The sequence below is a fragment of the Cnephaeus nilssonii genome, assembly GCF_951640355.1.
Source record: "Cnephaeus nilssonii genome assembly, chromosome: 6".
In the NCBI taxonomy this organism is placed as follows: Eukaryota; Metazoa; Chordata; class Mammalia; order Chiroptera; family Vespertilionidae; genus Cnephaeus; species Cnephaeus nilssonii.
Genome location: NC_137077.1, coordinates 91,817,280 through 91,836,928, shown reverse-complemented (window position 1 = coordinate 91,836,928; position 19,649 = coordinate 91,817,280). Strand labels below are relative to the sequence as shown.

General features: G+C 43.6%; 1 protein-coding gene across 5 annotated transcripts in view; it reads right to left on the bottom strand.

Annotated features, from left to right (window-relative positions):
- Window positions 1-834: 834 nt before the first annotated feature.
- The window catches only part of ERC1 (ELKS/RAB6-interacting/CAST family member 1), a 519,277-nt gene continuing 500,462 nt past the window's right edge, over window positions 835-19,649 (bottom strand). For 4 of the 5 annotated variants that reach the window (XM_079775049.1, XM_079775046.1, XM_079775048.1 and 1 more), the window contains one exon: window positions 835-6,708. In XM_079775049.1, coding sequence (XP_079631175.1) covers window positions 6,571-6,708 — 138 coding nt within the window. In that variant the 3' untranslated portion in view covers window positions 835-6,570. The remainder of the gene's footprint in view (window positions 6,709-19,649) is intronic. The other variant, XM_079775050.1, reaches the window with a different exon arrangement.

The window sequence follows — 19,649 nt, the reverse complement described above, 5'->3', positions numbered from 1 at the left end:
ATCAAATAATAGCAGTCTTTTCCCAATTCAGAGGGAAAAAAGTTAATGAATGGAATTCTCAGTGGCAAGTTCTCCTCTCATATTTCCTTAAACCGCATAGTCTCTGCATCCATTTGTTGAAACCCAGTACTGGTAGACCACAGAGAGTGTAAACAAACAGTGGAAAAGATGAATGGAAAACCCTAGAAACAGCTGACCAGGGTAATCTGACAACTTTCTGTGGACACGCCTGCGTGTGGTGATTCTGTACCATGCGGTGTAACACGTTCTGCTGGGAAAGGTCTCAGAGACCTGCCTCCTGCTGAGGAGCCCCAGGCTTCTGGTCCTGTGAATGGGACGGCGAGGTCTCCATGCCCCTCCACCTGGCGGCTCGGGAGCAGCCAAGGGCTGCATAGAGGGTGAGGCGGGACAGAGCCAGGTGCACTGGGACCGCCTACCAGGGACTCTGCCGCTCTAGCTAAGCGCCAACGCACAGTGGGCAACAGAACTTACCAGGGAGGGAAGGAAGTGCAGCAAGCGGGCTGGTTCTCTTCTGGGGCTGACACAAAAATGAATCTAACACATTCTCATGAAAGAAATTTCCCAGAACAATTTCTAATTGAGCATCAGGCCCAAGACAAATAGCAAGGTTGGACATCCTTGAAGCACAGGTTCTCATGGCTCCATCACTGTTGGTATCTGCGCTTCTGCTGATTGGCAGCTCACACCCCCCCAAGTTAATACGTCAGAACACACCCAATTCGGAAGAAAACCCTGTCAGGCTGGGACCCTCCTCACTGTCTGCCATCTAAGCAGGAGCCGCTATACTGGCCCTCAGCAGTGGGTCTACTCCATGCTCTGGAACAGTTAGATCAGAAACGGGGAACCTGGCTCAGGGCCTGGGGTGTAAGGAAGGAATAGGGAGGTGGAAAAGGCAATTGCGGGGGCTGCCAATCGAGTGTAAGTGGGAACCTAAAGGAGGCTCGCTCTTCTCTCTCTCTGAGACCACCCAGCCAGGCCTGTCAGGGCGGAGCGTGCTGCCAACTCCTCGGCCCCCCCCTTAGGGATGGGCACCCTGGTTCTTGGCTACCTACCACCAGGGCTGACCCCTTGGGGACTGCTGGCCTCCCTCTGCTTTTCTCCCATCTGAGGCCACAGCTCACTTGAAGTATCAGACTAAATGAGACTCAAAGAAAGACACAGCACATAATTTTTAAATAATTTTATAAGTTCCCGATGGATTTAGTTTGTGAATATAAAAGAAAAAAAAACCAAAGTGTTTACAATAATTATCAAGGCAAAGTTGACTATAACACAATTTCTCTGTAGTGTCATTATCCTGTCAGTAATGCGACTGGCCAACACACACACACACACACACACACACACACACACACACACACACGCATACTTGAAGGCAGCAGGTGCATTTGCATCACAGACACCACCATTGCGGCTGCTACTGTCACCAAAAGGAACTCAAGCTACAAGGAAACAGTGCCCAGCCCCCCCGCCCCCGCCCCCCAGCTCCTCACTAAAGTGCAGCTCTCTCTTCTGGAGCAGAGGGGTGCATGTCCCAGGGAGACCCCAGTCCCCATCCTGGACACCCTGCTGAGTGGGCAGGTTCGGGGCTGGTCCTGCGCAGCCGTCAGACCAGAGGGGCGGTGTGCTGCCCCCAGGTGGGCTGGCTGCCTGGCTTAGAGGGTGATGCAATACTGGTGTGGTGTGAAAACGCTGGGCTCAGAGGGCTGGATTCCCTGGCTTCAGAGGGGTTCACTTCCCTTCCTGACAATGGCATCTCAGAGGGGGCAGGGGGAGGGCCACAGAGGCGGCCTGGGCCCAGGAGATCTGGGACTAAATATCTTAAAGGGAAAGAATCCAGGACTGAAGCCAGAAGGAACTGAGATCTGAGTATAACGCTTTCACCGGACTGCAGGCTCTGGGCTGGCCAGTGCTTGGCCCATGTTGGACGGTCACTGGATGATATAGCACCAAGTGGGCAGGAGAGAGGCTCTGTGGCCTGTACAGGCTGCTGCCAGGGGTGGGCTTCAGAGGCAAGCCCAGGTTGCCACATAGCATTAGGCACACTGAGCTGGGACCAACGTGGGGGTGAGAGTGGCTATGGGGTCACAAACTACCCAGAGGCCCTGAGGATGTATAGGAAAGCGCTGGCACGACTGGAACTCTGAGGCCCGGATTCCCATTCCTTTCCCTCAGCAGCTGTCCTTCCGCCATGCAGTCACCTGCCTGGAGTGTGGTCCTTGAACTTCCCAAGCGGCCAGCCCAGCTGCCACCTAAGCCAGCTTAGGAGGAAGGGCGGAGTTTGGCTGCCCCATAGCTTGAATTCCTTTTACATGATATTGATTTGCATTTTTAAAAACACAGCTCTTTAATTTTTCAGTTCTACAACTACTTTTTAATATCTTAATAATCTCAACAATGGACACAATGTAACTGCCCAAATTCTCTGAACCACACAGACAATATTGACAAGCAGAGAAACAAAAGAGGAGGTGGGATGGGACAAAAACCTGCTCCCCACAAAGTCAGTCCTAAAACCACCTCTCCTCCGAGAGTCGGAGGAGAAATGCCTACATTAGGGTCACAGTACTCACTACACACATTGGGAGGAAATCAGGAGACACTTGGTTACAGTTTTGACACTAAAAAGTCTGGAAACAGTTTTTGCTTAAAAAGAGTAAAGACAGCCATTTTGTTCAGAAGGATTTCCTTGTATGTTTTTTTTCTTGCCCAAGTATTCCCTTAGTTCACAAGGAGGAAACTCCAGGTTCCTTTAAAACGTTTCTTTAAATGGTGGAAATCACTCTCCTGAGAGCCCAGGGACTGGCAGTGACGGGGGGCGGGGGGGTGCGTGGCCTTGCAGGCATCGCAGAGGGCAGCGTGCTGCCTGCACCGACTCCCTTCTCATCTCCCTTTCCGTAGCTCTGAACGTTCGCAGGAGGGGAGACGAGGCTGGGGAGGCAGACATGAGAGTTACTGATATTGCTGATACAGGGCCCACGGAAACTTAGCAGGCGTCACGGGAGGGTCACATTCTATGTGGTGACATATTCCTCCATTTGCCCTTTCCTCAAAGACCCTGAGGGTTGCCAGCGGGCCTCAGCTTAATGCGGTCAAACAGAAGGGCAGGAGGGCTCGGGGAACAGCAGGACTCTCTAGCAGCAAATCCAAACGCCAATCCTGACCATCAGCAAGGGAGGGGTTGGCTTAGCCGTTGACTAAAACTCTGTGCTGACTTCTTCCTTTTCTCTCCCTCTGAGGAGTGGGTGAGCCGATGAGCTCCTCACGGAAAACCAAACAGACTTTTACTCACGAAAGTGCCACTAGAGCCACTGAAGATCGTCTTGGGTCCCGTATGCCTTACTAGTGTTTGTAAAGCCCAAGTGTAAGAGAGAGAGAAAGGAACTTAGATCTTCTTTAGATTGTAACGTACAAGGTCAAAAGTTAGAATTGAGATGGATTTCAGGATTCCCATGCATATTTCTTAATATGTTAAAGCCCACTTAAAGTCCTTTCTATTTCAAATGGTATCCAAAGTCCTTGTAAAATCTCAATTCAATACTTCATCAAGGACTCAATGAGTACCCGGGATAGAGGTATATGAAAAGATGAAGTCACATTTTCTTTCTGTAGTCATGTGCTCCAGGTTGGATTCTACCCACTCTTGTTCTTGTCCCCTTTATGATGATCTTCATTTGGGGTACAAATATTTAGGTGTTAAGGGGCAACTAGGCTTGCCAATGGGATGGATGAATTTGGTGAACATTATAGGCAACCTTTAGTGAGTTTTCAAGGCTACACACAGATATTTGGTAGTAGCTGAGGGACCTTGTGAAACCTTGGCCTATCATGAAAAGGTCACAAAATGATAGTCCTTGCGTGATGGGAACTCTGCATTTAGTAAATGCTGGCTCGATGAATGATTTAAACTCAGTAAGATACTCTAAACACTAGATAGAAACTGTATAGACTTTGCACCTATAATGTAAATGCAGGTCATGTTCACCACTGAACTTTAGCCAGAGCCTAATTCATCTAGGACCAAAAAGTCCCCAGAACCATTTGAGATACAAGGAAGAATGAACGAGACTCCCTGCTTTGACTCATAGAGACCAGACAGGTGCTGTCTGCCCCAGAAATGTCTCTTCTCGGAAGCACTTGTCCAGAGGACTCCCATAGGGTTTTAGAGGGAGAGCAACAGGAGGGGTTGAAACGAAGAGGGGAAGGAAGAAGGCGCATTGAGAGTCATGCAACACGTGGGCAAGAGGGGCAGGTATTGTATTTGTTGGTAAAGGCCAAGTCAGTGGGGCCCAGAGAGAGACCTGATTGACGCCTTCCCTTGCCAGATCAGCCAGCCCACAGCCAGCCAGCGCCAGGCCAGGCCACTTCTCCGGGCATGGCCTCTTCTGCTTTCCGTTCTGCTGTAGTCCTGTGAAGGCTGTTATCATACCTCAGTTCTTTGTCTTACGGCATTTAAAGTGAGATTCTAATACTCCACCCTAAAATACTAGGGGCTATCTGCATGATTTATGGGCAGTGCAATAAATAAATGAAATTGAGGTAATTGACCACAAATGACCACCACTTAATGTCTAACCCCTGTGCCCCCACTCCGGCCAGCCTGGCTATCAGGAAGCATCTCAGTAAGAACTTTATGAGCAGAGTCCATTTAAACCTTTGATAAGGAACACTCTACAGCTTCTCACAGGGGGGACTCTTTTACAGCAGGAGTTAGGGCAGCTGGAGATTCGACCATATAAGTTAATGAGACAGTCAAGGCTTGCTGGTGGGGAAGATACTGCACTGATGGCCGTGATGACTTTACAGGCAGCATCAGATTCTTTGGGTGAGTAATTGGGAAAGGGCAGAGGAGAAAATGCAAGACAAAGGCATTTAGCCCAGCAACTCTTATCAGAAGATGTGAGTGTCTGGTGGGTGTCTGGTCACAGAGGTGGTCAAAGGCCTGGATTTTGGTTAAGTGGTCTATTTCTTGGTGCCTGATTTTGTTTATGACTGTCATTGTCTATGCATGGGGAAAATGCTCTTCAAAATGCCAGTATCTTCAAGTGGATTTGCAACTTTGGGGTCAATTTTCTCATTTGTGACATGGAGCTGGCCAAGTTCCACGAGGTGCATGGAGATGTACTGAGAAAACACCACCTACTCTCACAGGCCCCTGGACAGGATGCTCTTTCAGGGCAACAACAAGCAAACGTCCTGAATCACCAAGTGGCAAGAAAGTGACTCAGCCCCAGCCCCCAAATCCATCAATTCTATTATGGTGAGAAGTGAGAAATGCTGAGTTAGGAAAGCTTTTCTGGAAAAGATACCTTCTATTAAGATCGGGGAGAGGAAGAGTATGCCTCTTGCTGCTTTGACTCAAGCAGGTATGTCTCATAGAATCATTTATACCTCTCCTCCATTTTCCCCCCAAGGACCACTGCCTAACAGTAGGCATTTCATAAATATTCTTTGAATGGAAGAATGGAGGAAGGAATGTGTGTGGGACGAGAACATTCATTTGTGTCAGAGGAGGTTCCAGGCAATGCATGAAGCTAAGGTTCTAGGAGTGCAAATCCAGAGTTAAGCCACAAGGGTGGAAGGTGGGTCAGAGAGTTCAGTGGCCGCTGGGCTTGGAGCTTGGTGCGGGAAGGCAGAAGCATTCTTCTGGGGCTCGGGGGCCTGATGAGGGAGATGTTCAGGAGAAACAGCCTGACCCTGGCGATGGCCATCTCCAGAAGCAGAGCTGGTGATGACAGCGCCTCACGTCAAACCCCTCTTCTCTTTCCATTAGAGACTCATGATGTAAGTAAAAGGCCAAAGGTCTTACACAAGAGGACTAGGGGGAGAACTGCTTGCACCACCCTGTCGTTAACTGGTCGAGGACAAGAGCACGCTTAAGCGAGACAGACAGGGCTGGGGAGTCAGTGTACCCTGAGCCCCCGGGAGCCTGCTTGCGGATCCCCCGCATAAAACACTGCAGATGGAAGTAAACAAAAGAGACAGTGTAAGAAGAGTCAGTTTTCTGTTTGTCCCTGTTCTCTCTTTAACCCTCTCTCTTTTTCTAATAATATCTTTTTGAGATTTAAAAAAAATCCTTTTAGGAGAAAGCACCTGTTGTGATTTTAGGACACTCAGCTCTCTTGTCCATGGGGAAGCATTCTCTCAGTATGCCGAACTCCAAGTAGGTTCCAGGTTTAGTTCCCACGTCAAGGACAGAAGTAAGAGGCTCCCTCCTCCATGACCCTCTGTGGGGGCAGAGCCACCAGCTTCCAGAGTTCTCCACTGTTGATGACCAGATGGCGGTTCTTCATGGAGACTTGGCCACTTACCCACCTTGGACATAAAAAAATAAGCGTAGAGACAACATCCAAAGGAGAACAGCAGAGTAAGGTGACAGACGTAGAAGTGGCGCTGGAATCGCACTGGAAGAACTAACCACGGTAGGAGAGAGTTCGTAGTGTTTGCAGGTGCCAAGAAGTATCTGGGTGCCTGTCCTCATAGTTTGCTTTTCTTGGCTCCTGGGTTCACTGCACTGGGCTGCTGGCTGGCCCTCCCCATGAAGCAGGGTCAGGATGACTCTTCCAATGCATTGACCACCTGCTCCAGGATGTCGGGGCAGTGGTCTGCAATCTGCTGGAGAATGGCGTTGGCAAACTCCTGCAGCTCTGCATTGTCCTGCTCACCTTTTTCTAATTCACTCTGAAGCTGAAAGGGAAAGAAAAGGTGGATTTCAGATAAAAGAAAAGAATCCTATTTACACTGAGTTAAGAATTATTGTTTATCAATAAAGAAATGATATTTGCAACAACGTGGATGAACCTGGAAGGCATTATGCTAAGTCAGTGGTCGGCAAACTCATCAGTCAACAGAGCCAAATATCAACAGTACAACGATTGAAATTTCTTTTGAGAGCCAAATTTTTTAAACTTAAACTTCTTCTAACGCCACTTCTTCAAAATAGACTCGCCCAGGGTGTGGTATTTTGTGGAAGAGCCACACTCAAGGGGCCAAAGAGCCGCATGTGGCTCGCGAGCCGCAGTTTGCCGACCACGGTGCTAAGTGAAATAAGCCAGACAGAGAAAGACAAAAGACTGCATGGTATCACTTATATGTGAAATCTGGAGAAAAAAATTGAACTCATAAAATCAGAGAGTAAAATGGTAGTTGCCAGGGGGCTGGGCAGTGGGGGCAATGAGGTCGTTAAAAGGGTACAGACTTTCAGATATAAGATGAATACGGCCTGAGGATCTAAGGTTAAACATCGTGACAATGGTTGATTACACTGTACAAAATAATTGAAATTTGCTGAGAGGGTATAACCTAAGTATTCTTATAAAGACAAAAAGTAGAAAAATAGGAAAAAGATGGCGACCGGCAGGAAGGTAGGGAGAGAGTGTGAGTGAGGAACCCATAGAGGAGAGTGTAGATGTGTGTGGTGTGTGTGTGTGTGTATGAGATAGGGTCAGTTAGATTCTGCAGGTCTTCCAAGGGGCTCCCGAACAGGGCAGCCCTAGACGGCGGAGCCCCGCGCACAAAGCGGACACTTCTCAGCGGCTGGTGCGGACGCAGAGACCACGCCATCTTGGGAAACAGAGCTGCCCGAGACTCAGATCCTGGCTTCTGACACAAACCAGGACCCTGCAGCCACTGGGGACAGAGAACTGCTATCACAGCTTCAGACAAACAAACAAGAATCCAGACTTCCCGGCAGATTTCCGTGAGTCAAAGAGCCTATCCCCCTCCTCGCAGGCGCTGATAGCGCCATAGTAACTGATAGACCCGCCCCTCCCCCAAGCTGCTGAGCGCGCACAGGCGTGCGGAAAGCGCCATAGTAACTGATAGATGCGCCCTTCGCCCAAGCTGCTCACAGGCGCGCGCACAGACAGCGCCATAGTAACTGATAGACCCGCCCCTGGCCCAAGCTGCCGAACTTTGCGCAGGGACGCGCTCCCTCTTAGGGAATTTGGCACGCGCTCGCGCACGGGACAGAAGCAGCTCCCCGTCGGGGAAATCTGTCAGTGCGCACAGAGGGCTCCCCTTCGGGGAATTTGGGGGAATTTGGCTCGCGGGGCACAGCTCCCTCTTCGGAGATTCTTAAAAGCGTGCACAGAGGGGCTTCCCTTTGGGGAATTTGGCGTGCAGGACGGACTCCGCCCCCCTTCTGGGACTTTGGGAGAGTGCACTGAGCCGGCTCACCTTCAGGTTTTTAAGAATGTGCGCTCTAGCCGGTTTGGCTCAGTAGAGAGAGCACACACAGGACGCAGCCCCACTTCAGGGAATTTGGCACGCCGGACACAGCTGCCTGGGATCCCTGACTCACAGCGCATTCACACTAAGAGCCAGCGACCCCAATTGTTGGTGCGTGCACACACAGGGACCCTGATTCTCAACGAGAAACCGCACAAGGCAACAGAGACTTTGACACTCGAGTCTTGGTGCAGACACAGGGAAACTCTGACTCCTGGCACATGCTAAGGATCTCATTCTCGGCACATACCAACAGTGTGGTGCAGACAGGGCCCCTGATTCTAAATGTGCACACGAGACCACACGGAACACTGGGGACACTGATCCTGGGCAAGTTTGGTTCCCACCAACCAAAGACAGTCACACGTCCTAGTGTCAGAGCACTTCAGTGAAACTAGGGTGGAGCGAAGTCCCCACAGCACACGGCCCAGGTCCACGCAAACAGAAGCTTGAGCTTTCTGGTAATAGCCAGAATGGGGAAACGAAATAACTCACAGAGGAAAGAAAATGTGGAGTCGCCAAGAAAGGAAATTAGTGAAAATGAAGCTTGCAACATGACCGAAAAGGAGTTCAGAGTAATGGTCATGGAATTTATACATCGGATGGATGAGAAAATCAACAACTTATGCAAGAATCAGGAAGAAATGAAAAGTGATATAGCTACAATCAAAAACACCATGGAAAGTTTCAACAGTAGATTACAAGAAGCAGAGGACCGAATTAGTGAGTTAGAAGATCAGGTACAGAAACAAGCTCAAGCTGAACAGCAATTGGAGAAAAAAATTAAAAAGCAGGAGGAAAGCCTAAGGGAGCTTCGGGACAACATGAAACAAAGTAACATGCGTATAATAGGGCTGCCAGAAGGACAAGAAGAGCAGCAGGGATTAGAAAATCTATTTGAAGAAATAATGACAGAAAACTTCCCGGATATGGGAAAGATAAAAGTTACGCAAGTAAAGAGAGTCCCAAGCAGGATCAACCCCAAAAGACCCACACCAAGACATGTCATAATTTCAATGGCAAATATAAATGATAAAGAGAGAATCCTAAAGGCGGCAAGAGAGAGACAGAGAGTTACCTACAAAGGAACACCCATCAGATTGTCAAATGATTACTCATCAGAAACACAACAAGCTAGAAGTGAATGGAAGGAGGTATACAAAGTGTTGCAAAGCAAAGGACTGAATCCAAGAATACTATATCCAGCAAGACTATCAATCAAAATTGAAGGGGAAATCAGGAGCTTTGCAAACTCCTCAGGGAGTTTATCACCACCAAACCAGCAATGCAAGAATTGCTAAAGGGAATACTGTAAAAAGAAGAAATAAACAGGTAAGAAGGAATACAGACACAAAAATAGATATGACTGCAAACAAATACCTTTCAGTAATAACTTTAAATGTAAACGGACTAAATGCTCCAATCAAAAGACATCGAGTAGCTGAATGGATAAAAAAACACGACCCATATATATGCTGTCTACAAGAGACCCACCTCAGAACAAGAGACTCACACAGATTGAAAGTGAAGGGATGGAAAAATATCTTTCAGGCAAATGGAAATGAAAAAAAAGCTGGGGTAGCAATACTTATATCTGACAAAATAGACCTCAAAGTAAATGCCATAACAAGAGATAAGGAAGGCCACTTCATAATACTAAAGGGAGAAATCCAACAAGAAGAAATAATTCTGGTAAACATATACGCTCCCAATATAGGAGCACCCAAATACATAAGAAAACTCCTGGAGGATATCAAGGGAGAGATTAATAGCAACACAATCATAGTAGGAGACTTTAATACCCCACTATCACCACTGGACAAATCCTCTAAACAAAAAATCAGCAAAGAAACAGCAATCCTAAATGACTCACTAGACCAGATGGAATTAATTGACATCTTCAGAACATTTCACCCCAAAGCCACAGAATATACATTCTTCTCAAGTGCACATGGGTCATTTTCAAAGATAGACCATATGCTGGGTCACAGGCAAAGTCTCTTCAAATTCAAGAAGATAGAAATTATATCAAGCATCTTCTCAGATCACAGTGGCATAAAACTGGAAATCAACTACAATAAAAACAATCCAAAGAAATCAAACACATGGAGACTAAACAGCATGCTATTAAACAAGGACTGGGTCACCAGAGAGATCAAGGAAGAAATAAAAAACATCATGGCAACAAATGACAATGAAAACACAACAATCCAAAATCTATGGGACACAGCGAAAGCAGTCTTGAGAGGGAAGTTCATAGCTCTACAGGCCTATTGCAAAAAACAAGAAACAATGGTAATAAATTACTTAACCCTACAACTCAAAGAGCTAGAAAAAGAGCAGCAAGAAAAGCCCAGTGTAACCAGAAGGAAGGAAATAACAAAGATCAGAGCGGAGATAAATGACATAGAGACCAAAGAAACAATACATAAGATCAACAAAACCAAGAGCTGGTTCTTTGAAAGGATAAACAAGATTGATGGACCTCTAGCCAGGCTCACCAAGAAGCAAAGAGAGAGGACCCAAATAAACAAAATCAGAAATGAAAGAGGTGAAATAACAACAGACCCCGCTGAGATACAAAGGATTGTTACAAAATACTACGAACAACTCTATTCCAACAAACTGGACAATCTGGAGGAAATGGACATATTCCTAGAAAAATATAACCTTCCAAAAATCAATCAAGAAGAATCTAAACAGCTTAATAGGCCAATAACTATGGACGAAATTGAAGCAGTCATCAAAAAGCTTCCAGCAAACAAAAGCCCGGGGCCTGATGGCTTCACAGGAGAGTTTTACCAAACATTCAAGGAAGAACTAAAACCTATCCTCCTCAGACTATTCCAAAAAATTCAAGTGGAAGGAACACTTCCAAGCTCCTTCTATGAAGCCAGCATCACCCTAATACCAAAACCAGATAAAGACAACACAATGAAAGAGAATTACAGACCAATATCCCTCATGAACATAGATGCCAAAATCCTCAACAAAATTCTAGCAAATCGGCTCCAGCAGTACATCAGAAAGATCATACACCATGACCAAGTAGGATTTATCCCAGGAATGCAAGGATGGTACAATATCCGCAAATCAATAAACGTGATACATCACATAAACAAACTGAGAGATAAAAATCACATAGTCATATCAATTGATGCAGAAAAAGCATTTGACAAAATCCAACACCCTTTCTTGATAAAAGCTCTCAACAAGGTGGGAATAGATGGCTCATACCTCAACATAATAAAAGCTATATATGATAAACCCACAGCAAACATCATACTCAATGGACAAAAACTAAAGACATTTCCCCTAAGAACAGGAACAAGACAGGGATGCCCACTCTCACCACTCCTGTTTGACATAGTACTGGAAGTATTAGCCATTGCAATTAGACAAGAAGAAGAAATAAAAGGCATCCAGATTGGAAAAGAACAAGTAAAGCTGTCTTTATTTGCAGACGACATGATATTGTACATAAAAAATCCGAAAGACTCCGTCAAAAAACTCATAGACTTAATAAATGAATTTGGCAATGTAGCAGGATACAAAATTAACGCCAAGAAATCTATGGCCTTTCTATACACCAATAGTGAACTTACAGACAGAGAGACTAAAAAGGCAATCCCATTTACCATCGCACCAAAAAAATTAAGATACCTAGGAATAAACTTAACTAAGGAGGTAAAAGACCTATACACGGAAAACTACAGGACACTGAAAAAAGAGATAGAGGAAGACGTAAACAGATGGAAGAACATACCATGTTCATGGATTGGTAGAATCAACATCATTAAAATGTCCATACTACCCAAAGCAATCTATAGATTCAATGCACTCCCCATTAAAATACCAACGGCATATTTCACAGACCTTGAAAGAACTCTCCAAAAATTCATCTGGAATAAAAAAAGACCCCGAACAGCCACAGCAATCCTGAGAAAGAAGAATAAAGTAGGAGGGATCTCAATACCAGATTTCAAGCTGTATTACAAAGCCACTGTTCTCAAAACAGCCTGGTACTGGCACAAGAACAGACATATAGATCAATGGAACAGAATAGAGAATCCAGATATTGACCCAAACCACTATGCTCAATTAATATTTGACAAAGGAGGCATGAACATACAATGGAATAAAGACAGTCTCTTCAATAAATGGTGTTGGGAAAATTGGACAGATACATGCAAAAAAATGAAGCTTGATCACCAACTTACGCCATACACAAAAATAAACTCAAAATGGATACAGGACTTAAACATAAGACGGGAAACCATAAAAATACTAGAGCAATCCACAGGCAGCAAAATGTCAGACATATGCCAAAAGAAATTCTTCACTGACACTGCCCCTAGGGCAATGGAAGCTAAAGAGAAAATTAACAAATGGGACTACATCAAAATAAAAAGCTTTTTCACAGCAAAAGAAACCATCAACAAAACAACAAGAAGGCCCACTGCATGGGAGAACATATTTGCAAATGGCATCACTGATAAAGGTTTAATCTCCAACATCTACAGGCGGCTTATACAACTTAATAAAAGGAAGATAAATGATCCAATAAAAAAATGGGCAACAGACCTAAATAGAATCTTTTCAAAAGAAGACAGAAGGAAGGCCAAGAGACACATGAAAACATGCTCAACGTCACTAATTATCCGAGAGATGCAAATCAAAACAACAATGCGGTACCATCTCACACCTGTCAGAATGGCTATCATCAACAAATCAACAAACGACAAGTGTTGGCGAGGATGCGGAGAAAAAGGAACCCTCGTGCACTGCTGGTGGGATTGCAGACTGGTGCAGCCACTGTGGAGAACAGTATGGAGTTTCCTCAAAAAACTGAAAATGGAACTCCCATTTGACCCAGTAATCCCACTCCTGGGAATATATCCGAAGAAACTAGAAACACCAATTAGAAAGGATATATGCACCCCTATGTTCATAGCAGCGCAATTCACCATAGCTAAGATTTGGAAACAGCCTAGGTGCCCGTCAGCAGATGACTGGATCAGAAAACTGTGGTACATCTACACAATGGAATACTATGCTGCCATAAAAAAGAAGGAATTCTCATCATTTGCAGCAACCTGGGAGGAATTGGAGAACATTATGTTAAGTGAAATAAGTCAGTCAATGAAAGAAAAATACCACATGATCTCACTCATTTATGGATAATAAAGAACATTATAAACTTGAACAAAAAGATAGATACAGAGACAGTAAAGCATCAAACAGACTGTCAAATTACAAGGGGAAGGTTAGGGAGAGGTGGGGGAGATAAGAGATCAATCAAAGCACTTGTATGCATGCATATAAGCATAACCAATGGATGCAAAACTCTGGGGGTGGGGGCATATATGGGAGTGGGGTGTGGGGAGGGCAATGGTAAGATATGTACACATATAATACCTTAATAAAAAAATTGAAAAAAAAAATAAAGACAAAAAGTAACTATGTGAGATGATGAATGTGTTAACTCGATTGTGAGAATCCTTTCATGATGTATAAGTATATCAAATCATCACACTTTTAAATATATCACAATTTTGTCAACTATACCTCAATAAAGCTAAAAAAAGAAAAAGAAATGACAAAAGAGACACTTTCTATGCTAAGTCTTCCCACATCTAAATTAACAACCAGGAAAATATAAAAGTAAATACCAAATGTCTTTTCATGAAAATAAGATCTAAAGAAGTTAGTGACTAGTCCAAGTTCCAAGGGTTGTAATTTGCAGAGCTGGGACTCCAACCCCAGTCCTCTGGTTCCAGGTGGAATGCTCTCTCCACTGTGCCCCAGGAGCACACCTGCTCAGTACAGGGATGCTCGCAGACAGGATCTTAATCTTGCATAATGGTCCTTGACTTAGGGAAACTCAGAATGTAAACGACTTCCCCCGTTCTATGTACCACTTGTATTCAGTGCATTAGACAACCCTACCTTAGGCCTGTTAATTTGGACGTGAGGTAGTCTTCTGTCTGTTTAGGAGTAAGTATATTTCTAACTTCTTATTGTTTCAAACACTCTCTTTGACATTCCTTCAAGCATCAAACCAACATTTACTAAGGACCTGGACTTGGTTCTTGCTCTGAAGACCCATATAGGTTAATAAAAGAGACAAACGTAAACAGATCATTACAACCCTGTATGGTGAGGGCAGTAACCGAGGCGTGAACACATGCTACACGGGAAGACAGAAAAATGACTGTTTTATCCTGGAGGAGTCCGAGAAGATGTCACTAAAGGCAACATGTGATTTGGATCTTGACAGCCGAATAGGAGTTTGTCTGGGATATCAAAGACAGAAGAGGCTTTCAAACAGATGAAACAGGTGCAGATGCACAGAGCCATGAAAGGGCTTGGCATAGGTCTAGGGAAGAGTGAGATGCTCAATATGGCCGGAGCACAAGGCAATGGGGTTGGGTGGAGAACCACAGAGAACTGAAGAGACAGACTGGGGCCAGACTGTGTATGTAAAGCTAAGGGGTTTAGATTTAATCTCGTTAAAACAACAACAACAACAACAAAAGGAAGTCCAAGAGTTTTTAAACAGTACAGAGACATATCGGATTCATTTTCTTAGAAGATAGCTATAAAGATAAAAACATTAGACTGAGTGGAAAAAAAGAATATGTGAAGGGAGGCAACTGTACAAGCCCAGGTGAGTCAAGGAGGGTACAACGAAGGTGGGGTCTGGGCACATGAAGAGGAACAGACACATGGAAGACTGTGCGAAGGTAGTACTGATAGGAGGTGGAGTTAAGTGATAGAGAATGGAGAATAATTTTGACAGTTATTACTGTGGATATTAGACAAATAAGACTGAAAATACAGGAAGCAGAGCTGATATTAAGCAAAGCGAGAAATTAAAAATTGAGTTTAAAGTATAATTAAGAACGTAGGCTGCCTGGATTTCAATGTCTGCTCTGCCAATTATAGTTTGTATGACCTGGACATCTTTGAGCCTCGGTTTACTCATGTAAAATGGGGCAGTAACATTTATAGATGGTTTTAAAGATTTAATGAGGTAATCCTATAAAGTGTAGTATAATGCCTGACACATAGAAAATGCTTGATAAATGTTACATGTTGTTATAATTATTGTTAGTTACTGTTGTTTTTATGAAATTGGTAAGATTATCCAAAAAGAGCATGTCGATTAAAAAGCAAAGAGAGGGGTGGGGGGGGGTAATGGTAAGATATGTACACATATAATACCTCAATAAAAAAAAAAAAGCAAAGAGAATTAAGTTCTAACTATAGTGTTGATAGAATCTAGATGCTCTGAGCCAAGAATTAACATGCTGCTGCTTCAAATATATCAACGAGCTGGGAACAGATTCAGCAATCTTCTTTCTGCTAAATGTTGACTAAAGATCAAGACATGCAAGGGCTAGATTTAGACCACACTGAGTCTTGGTGCATAGCAAGGCCTGGCTGTGTCACATAAATATAAATCTCTGAAATGGGAAAACCTAAGAGGCCAGGTGCCTTGGAAATACAGCTACACAGAATATAACCCAGAAATACTGCTATGTGAAAAGGCTATAACTCTCCTCACTTATTTTGAAGCCAATCATTCAAAATCAGTGAGGAGAATGTCAGGTTGTATTGCTTCAGATTATTTTTGGGAATATTTGAACAACTCTGGTTTATGTTCTAAGCCAGGTTATCTGTACTTGACTCTACAAGTCACATATTTATCTCCCATGAAATATTTTGTATTCTATTTGGCTTCTGCTATGTTAAGTAAACACAAAGTTACTAATGGATACATTTTAGTTTAATAACATTTTTCAGGATTGCAATACTTGGATTTACTAGTAACAAGTATTACACCTGCATTGTAAAAAGTTTGGAAAAGAAAAGCACCAAGAAAAAAAAAAAGCATCTATAACATTAGCATCAGGAGATAACCACTGCTATATATTTTGTTATATATTCTTTCAGACTTTTATTATATACTAGAAACCTGGTGCATGAAATTCATGCACGGGGGCGGGGGGGAAGGAGGGGCCTCAGCCCGGCCTGCACCCTCTCCAATCTGGGACCCCTCGGGGATGTCCGACTGGCTTCTCGCAATCTGGACCGCTGGCTCCTAACCACTCGACTACCTGTCTGCCTGATCGCCCCTAACCCCTCTGCCTGCCTGCCTGATCACCCCTAACCACCTCTGCCTGCCTGCCTAATCGCCCCGAACTGCTCCCCTACTGGCCTGATCGCCCCAACTGCTCCCCTGCTGGCCTGATCGCCCCTAATCATCTCTGCCTCGCCCCGCACCCAGGACCCAGGATTCCCTTCTCCAGCAGGTTGCAGGCACCTGGGACCCGGGCTTCCCTCCCTCTGGCTGGCCGCAGGCACCCAGGACCCGGGCCAGCTTCGCCCGGGCTGGCCGCAGCCGCAGGGGACTGTGGGCAGGCGTCTTCTCCCTGGCCGCAGCTGCTGGCACCCAGGACCACAAGGTGGGCGGCTTGTCCCTTTCCCGGGCTGCAGGCGCAGACGCAGCTGCTGGTACCTGGGACCGTGGGGCGGGCAGCTTGTCCCTCTCCCAGGCCGCAGCCTGGCTGGTCCCCATTCCTCTCTCCCCAGTGTTGAGTGTCTGAGCCATTACGGCATGATGGCGTGAGGGTGTGATGACCATTTGCATATTAGCTCTTTATGATATAGGACAGATGTGTGTGTGTGTGTGTGTGTGTATACACACACACACACACACACACATATAATTTTAGAAACAAAATGGCAATGATATTATATAGATTATTTGCAAACTATAAATAATCTATATAATATATAATGATATAGATATATTTTTACCTAAAAGTATACTATAAATATATTTCTTTTCTTTTAAAAAAAATATATTTTGTTGATTTCAGAGAGGAAGGAATAGGGAGAGAGAGATAGAAACATCAATGATGAGAGAGAATCATCGATTGGCCACCTCCTGCATGCCCCACACTGGGGATCGAGCCCACAACCCGGGCATGTGCCCTGACAGGGAATCGAACTGTGACTTCCTGGTTCATAGGTCGACGCTCAACCACTGAGCAACCCAGGCTGGGCTATAAATATATTTCCAAATCAAATTCCAAAGACTCCTTTTGGAACTTGGTCATGAATTCTAAAATGTATCCAAAAATGTAAATATATAAGAAGAACTGAGAAAATATTTTATTTTTTAATTTTCATCTGAGAATTAAATTTATTTTATTTTATTTTTTTTAGAAAAGAAAGAGGAAGGAGGAGAGGGAGAGGAAGAGAGAGAAACATCAATTGGTTGCCTTCCATATGCACCCTGACTGGGGGTTGAACCTGTAACCTATGAACCTGCAACCTTTTGGTGTAGGCCGGGCAGGCGTCCTCAAACTACGGCCCGCGGGCCACATGCGGGTGTTTTTGCTGTTTTATTTTTTTACTTCAAAATAAGATATGTGCAGTGTGCATAGGAATTTGTTCATAGTTTTTTTAAACTATAGTCCGGCCCTCCAACGGTCTGAGGGACAGTGAACTGGCCCCCTGTTTAAAAAGTTTGAGGACCCCTGGTGTAGGGGATGACGCTCCAACCAACTGAGCCACTGGGCCAGGGCCCAAGAAAATATTTTAAAGAAAGAAAGATGATGTAGAACTTGCTCTACCAGATTATAAAACATACTACAAAAATATACTAGTTAAAAGTATTTATTGAGAGAACTTGATCAGTGAGATTATGATCTAAAGACATTAGAAATCAATGACTATTTTAGGTTGACTGGGCCTAGTTGTATTTAGATTCCTGCTCATTTCATACATAAACATAAACTTCAAACTAACTAAAGGCCTAAATTTAAAAATTACACTGTGAATATGCATTCTTTTTAAGTGCACATGGAACATTCTTCAGGATACATAATATGTTAGGCCACAAAACAAGTCAATAAATTTAAGGAGACTAAATCTCGTCAAACATCTATTCTGACCACAATGGTACGAAACTAGAAATCAATTACAAGAAGTAAACTCACAAATATGTGCAGATTAAACAACATGCAACTGAAAAACCAAATGGTCAAAGAAGAAACAAAAAAAGAAATAAAATACCTTGAGACAAATGAAAATTATAATACCATACACCAAAATTTATGGGATATAGCAAAACCAGTTTTAAAAGGAAAGGTCTTAGAGATAAATGCCTACATTAAGAAAAAAAAAAAGATTTCAAATACACAACCTAACTTCATACCTCAAGGAACTAGAAAATGAAGAACAAACAAAGCCCAAAGTTAGTAGAAGGAAGAAAATAACAAAAATTAGAGTAGAAATAAATTGCATAGAGACTAAGACAATAATGAAAAAGATCAATAAAACTAAGAGCTGGCTTGAAAAGATAAACAAAATGGATAAACATTTAACTAGACTTGTCAAGAAAAAAAAGAGAGCAGACTCAAATAAGATCAGAAATGAAAAAGGAGATGTTATAACTGATCCCACAGAAATACAACGAATCATAACAGATTACTATGAACAATTGTATACTAACAAATTGGAAAGCCTAGAAGAAATGGATAAATACCTGGAAACATAAAATATAGCAAGACTGAATCATGAAAAACTAGAAAATCTGAACAAATCAAACACTACTAAAGAGACTAAATCAGTAATAAAAACCTCCCAACAAAATTCCAGGACCAGATGGCTTCACAGGTGAATTCTACCCCACATTCAAAGAAAAATTAATACCAATCCTTCTCAAACTCTTCCAAAAAATAAAAGTGGAGGGAAAACTTCTAAACTTATTTTACAAGGCCAGCATTACCCTGATACCGAAAACAGACAAGGACACCCTAAGAAAACTGCAGGCCAATATCCATGATACACACTAATGCAAAAGTCCCTCAACAAAATATAAGCAAACCAAACTCAATAATACTTTAAAAGGATCAAGTGGGATTTATTCCAGGGATGCAAAGGTAGTTTAACATTTACAAATCAATAAATATGATACACCACATTAGAAAAGTAAAGGATAAAAATATATGATTCCAATAAATGTAGAAAAAGCATTTGACCAAAATCAACATCCACTTATGACAAGGACTCTCATGGGAAAGGGTTTAGAGAAAATGTACCTTTATATAACAAAGCCATATATGACAAGCCCAAAGCTAACATACTCAAAGGTGAAAAGCTGAAAGCTCTCCTCTAAGATCAGGAACAGACAAGGATTACCCACTTTGCCATTTTTATTCAACACTGTATTAGAAGTCTTAGCCAAAGCAATTAGACAAGAGAAAGAAAGAAAAGGCAAATCAAAAGTAAAACTGACACTATGTGCAGATGACACATTATATATAGAAAACCCGAAAGGCTCCACCAAAACCCTGTTAAAATAAACAAAATCAATATACAAA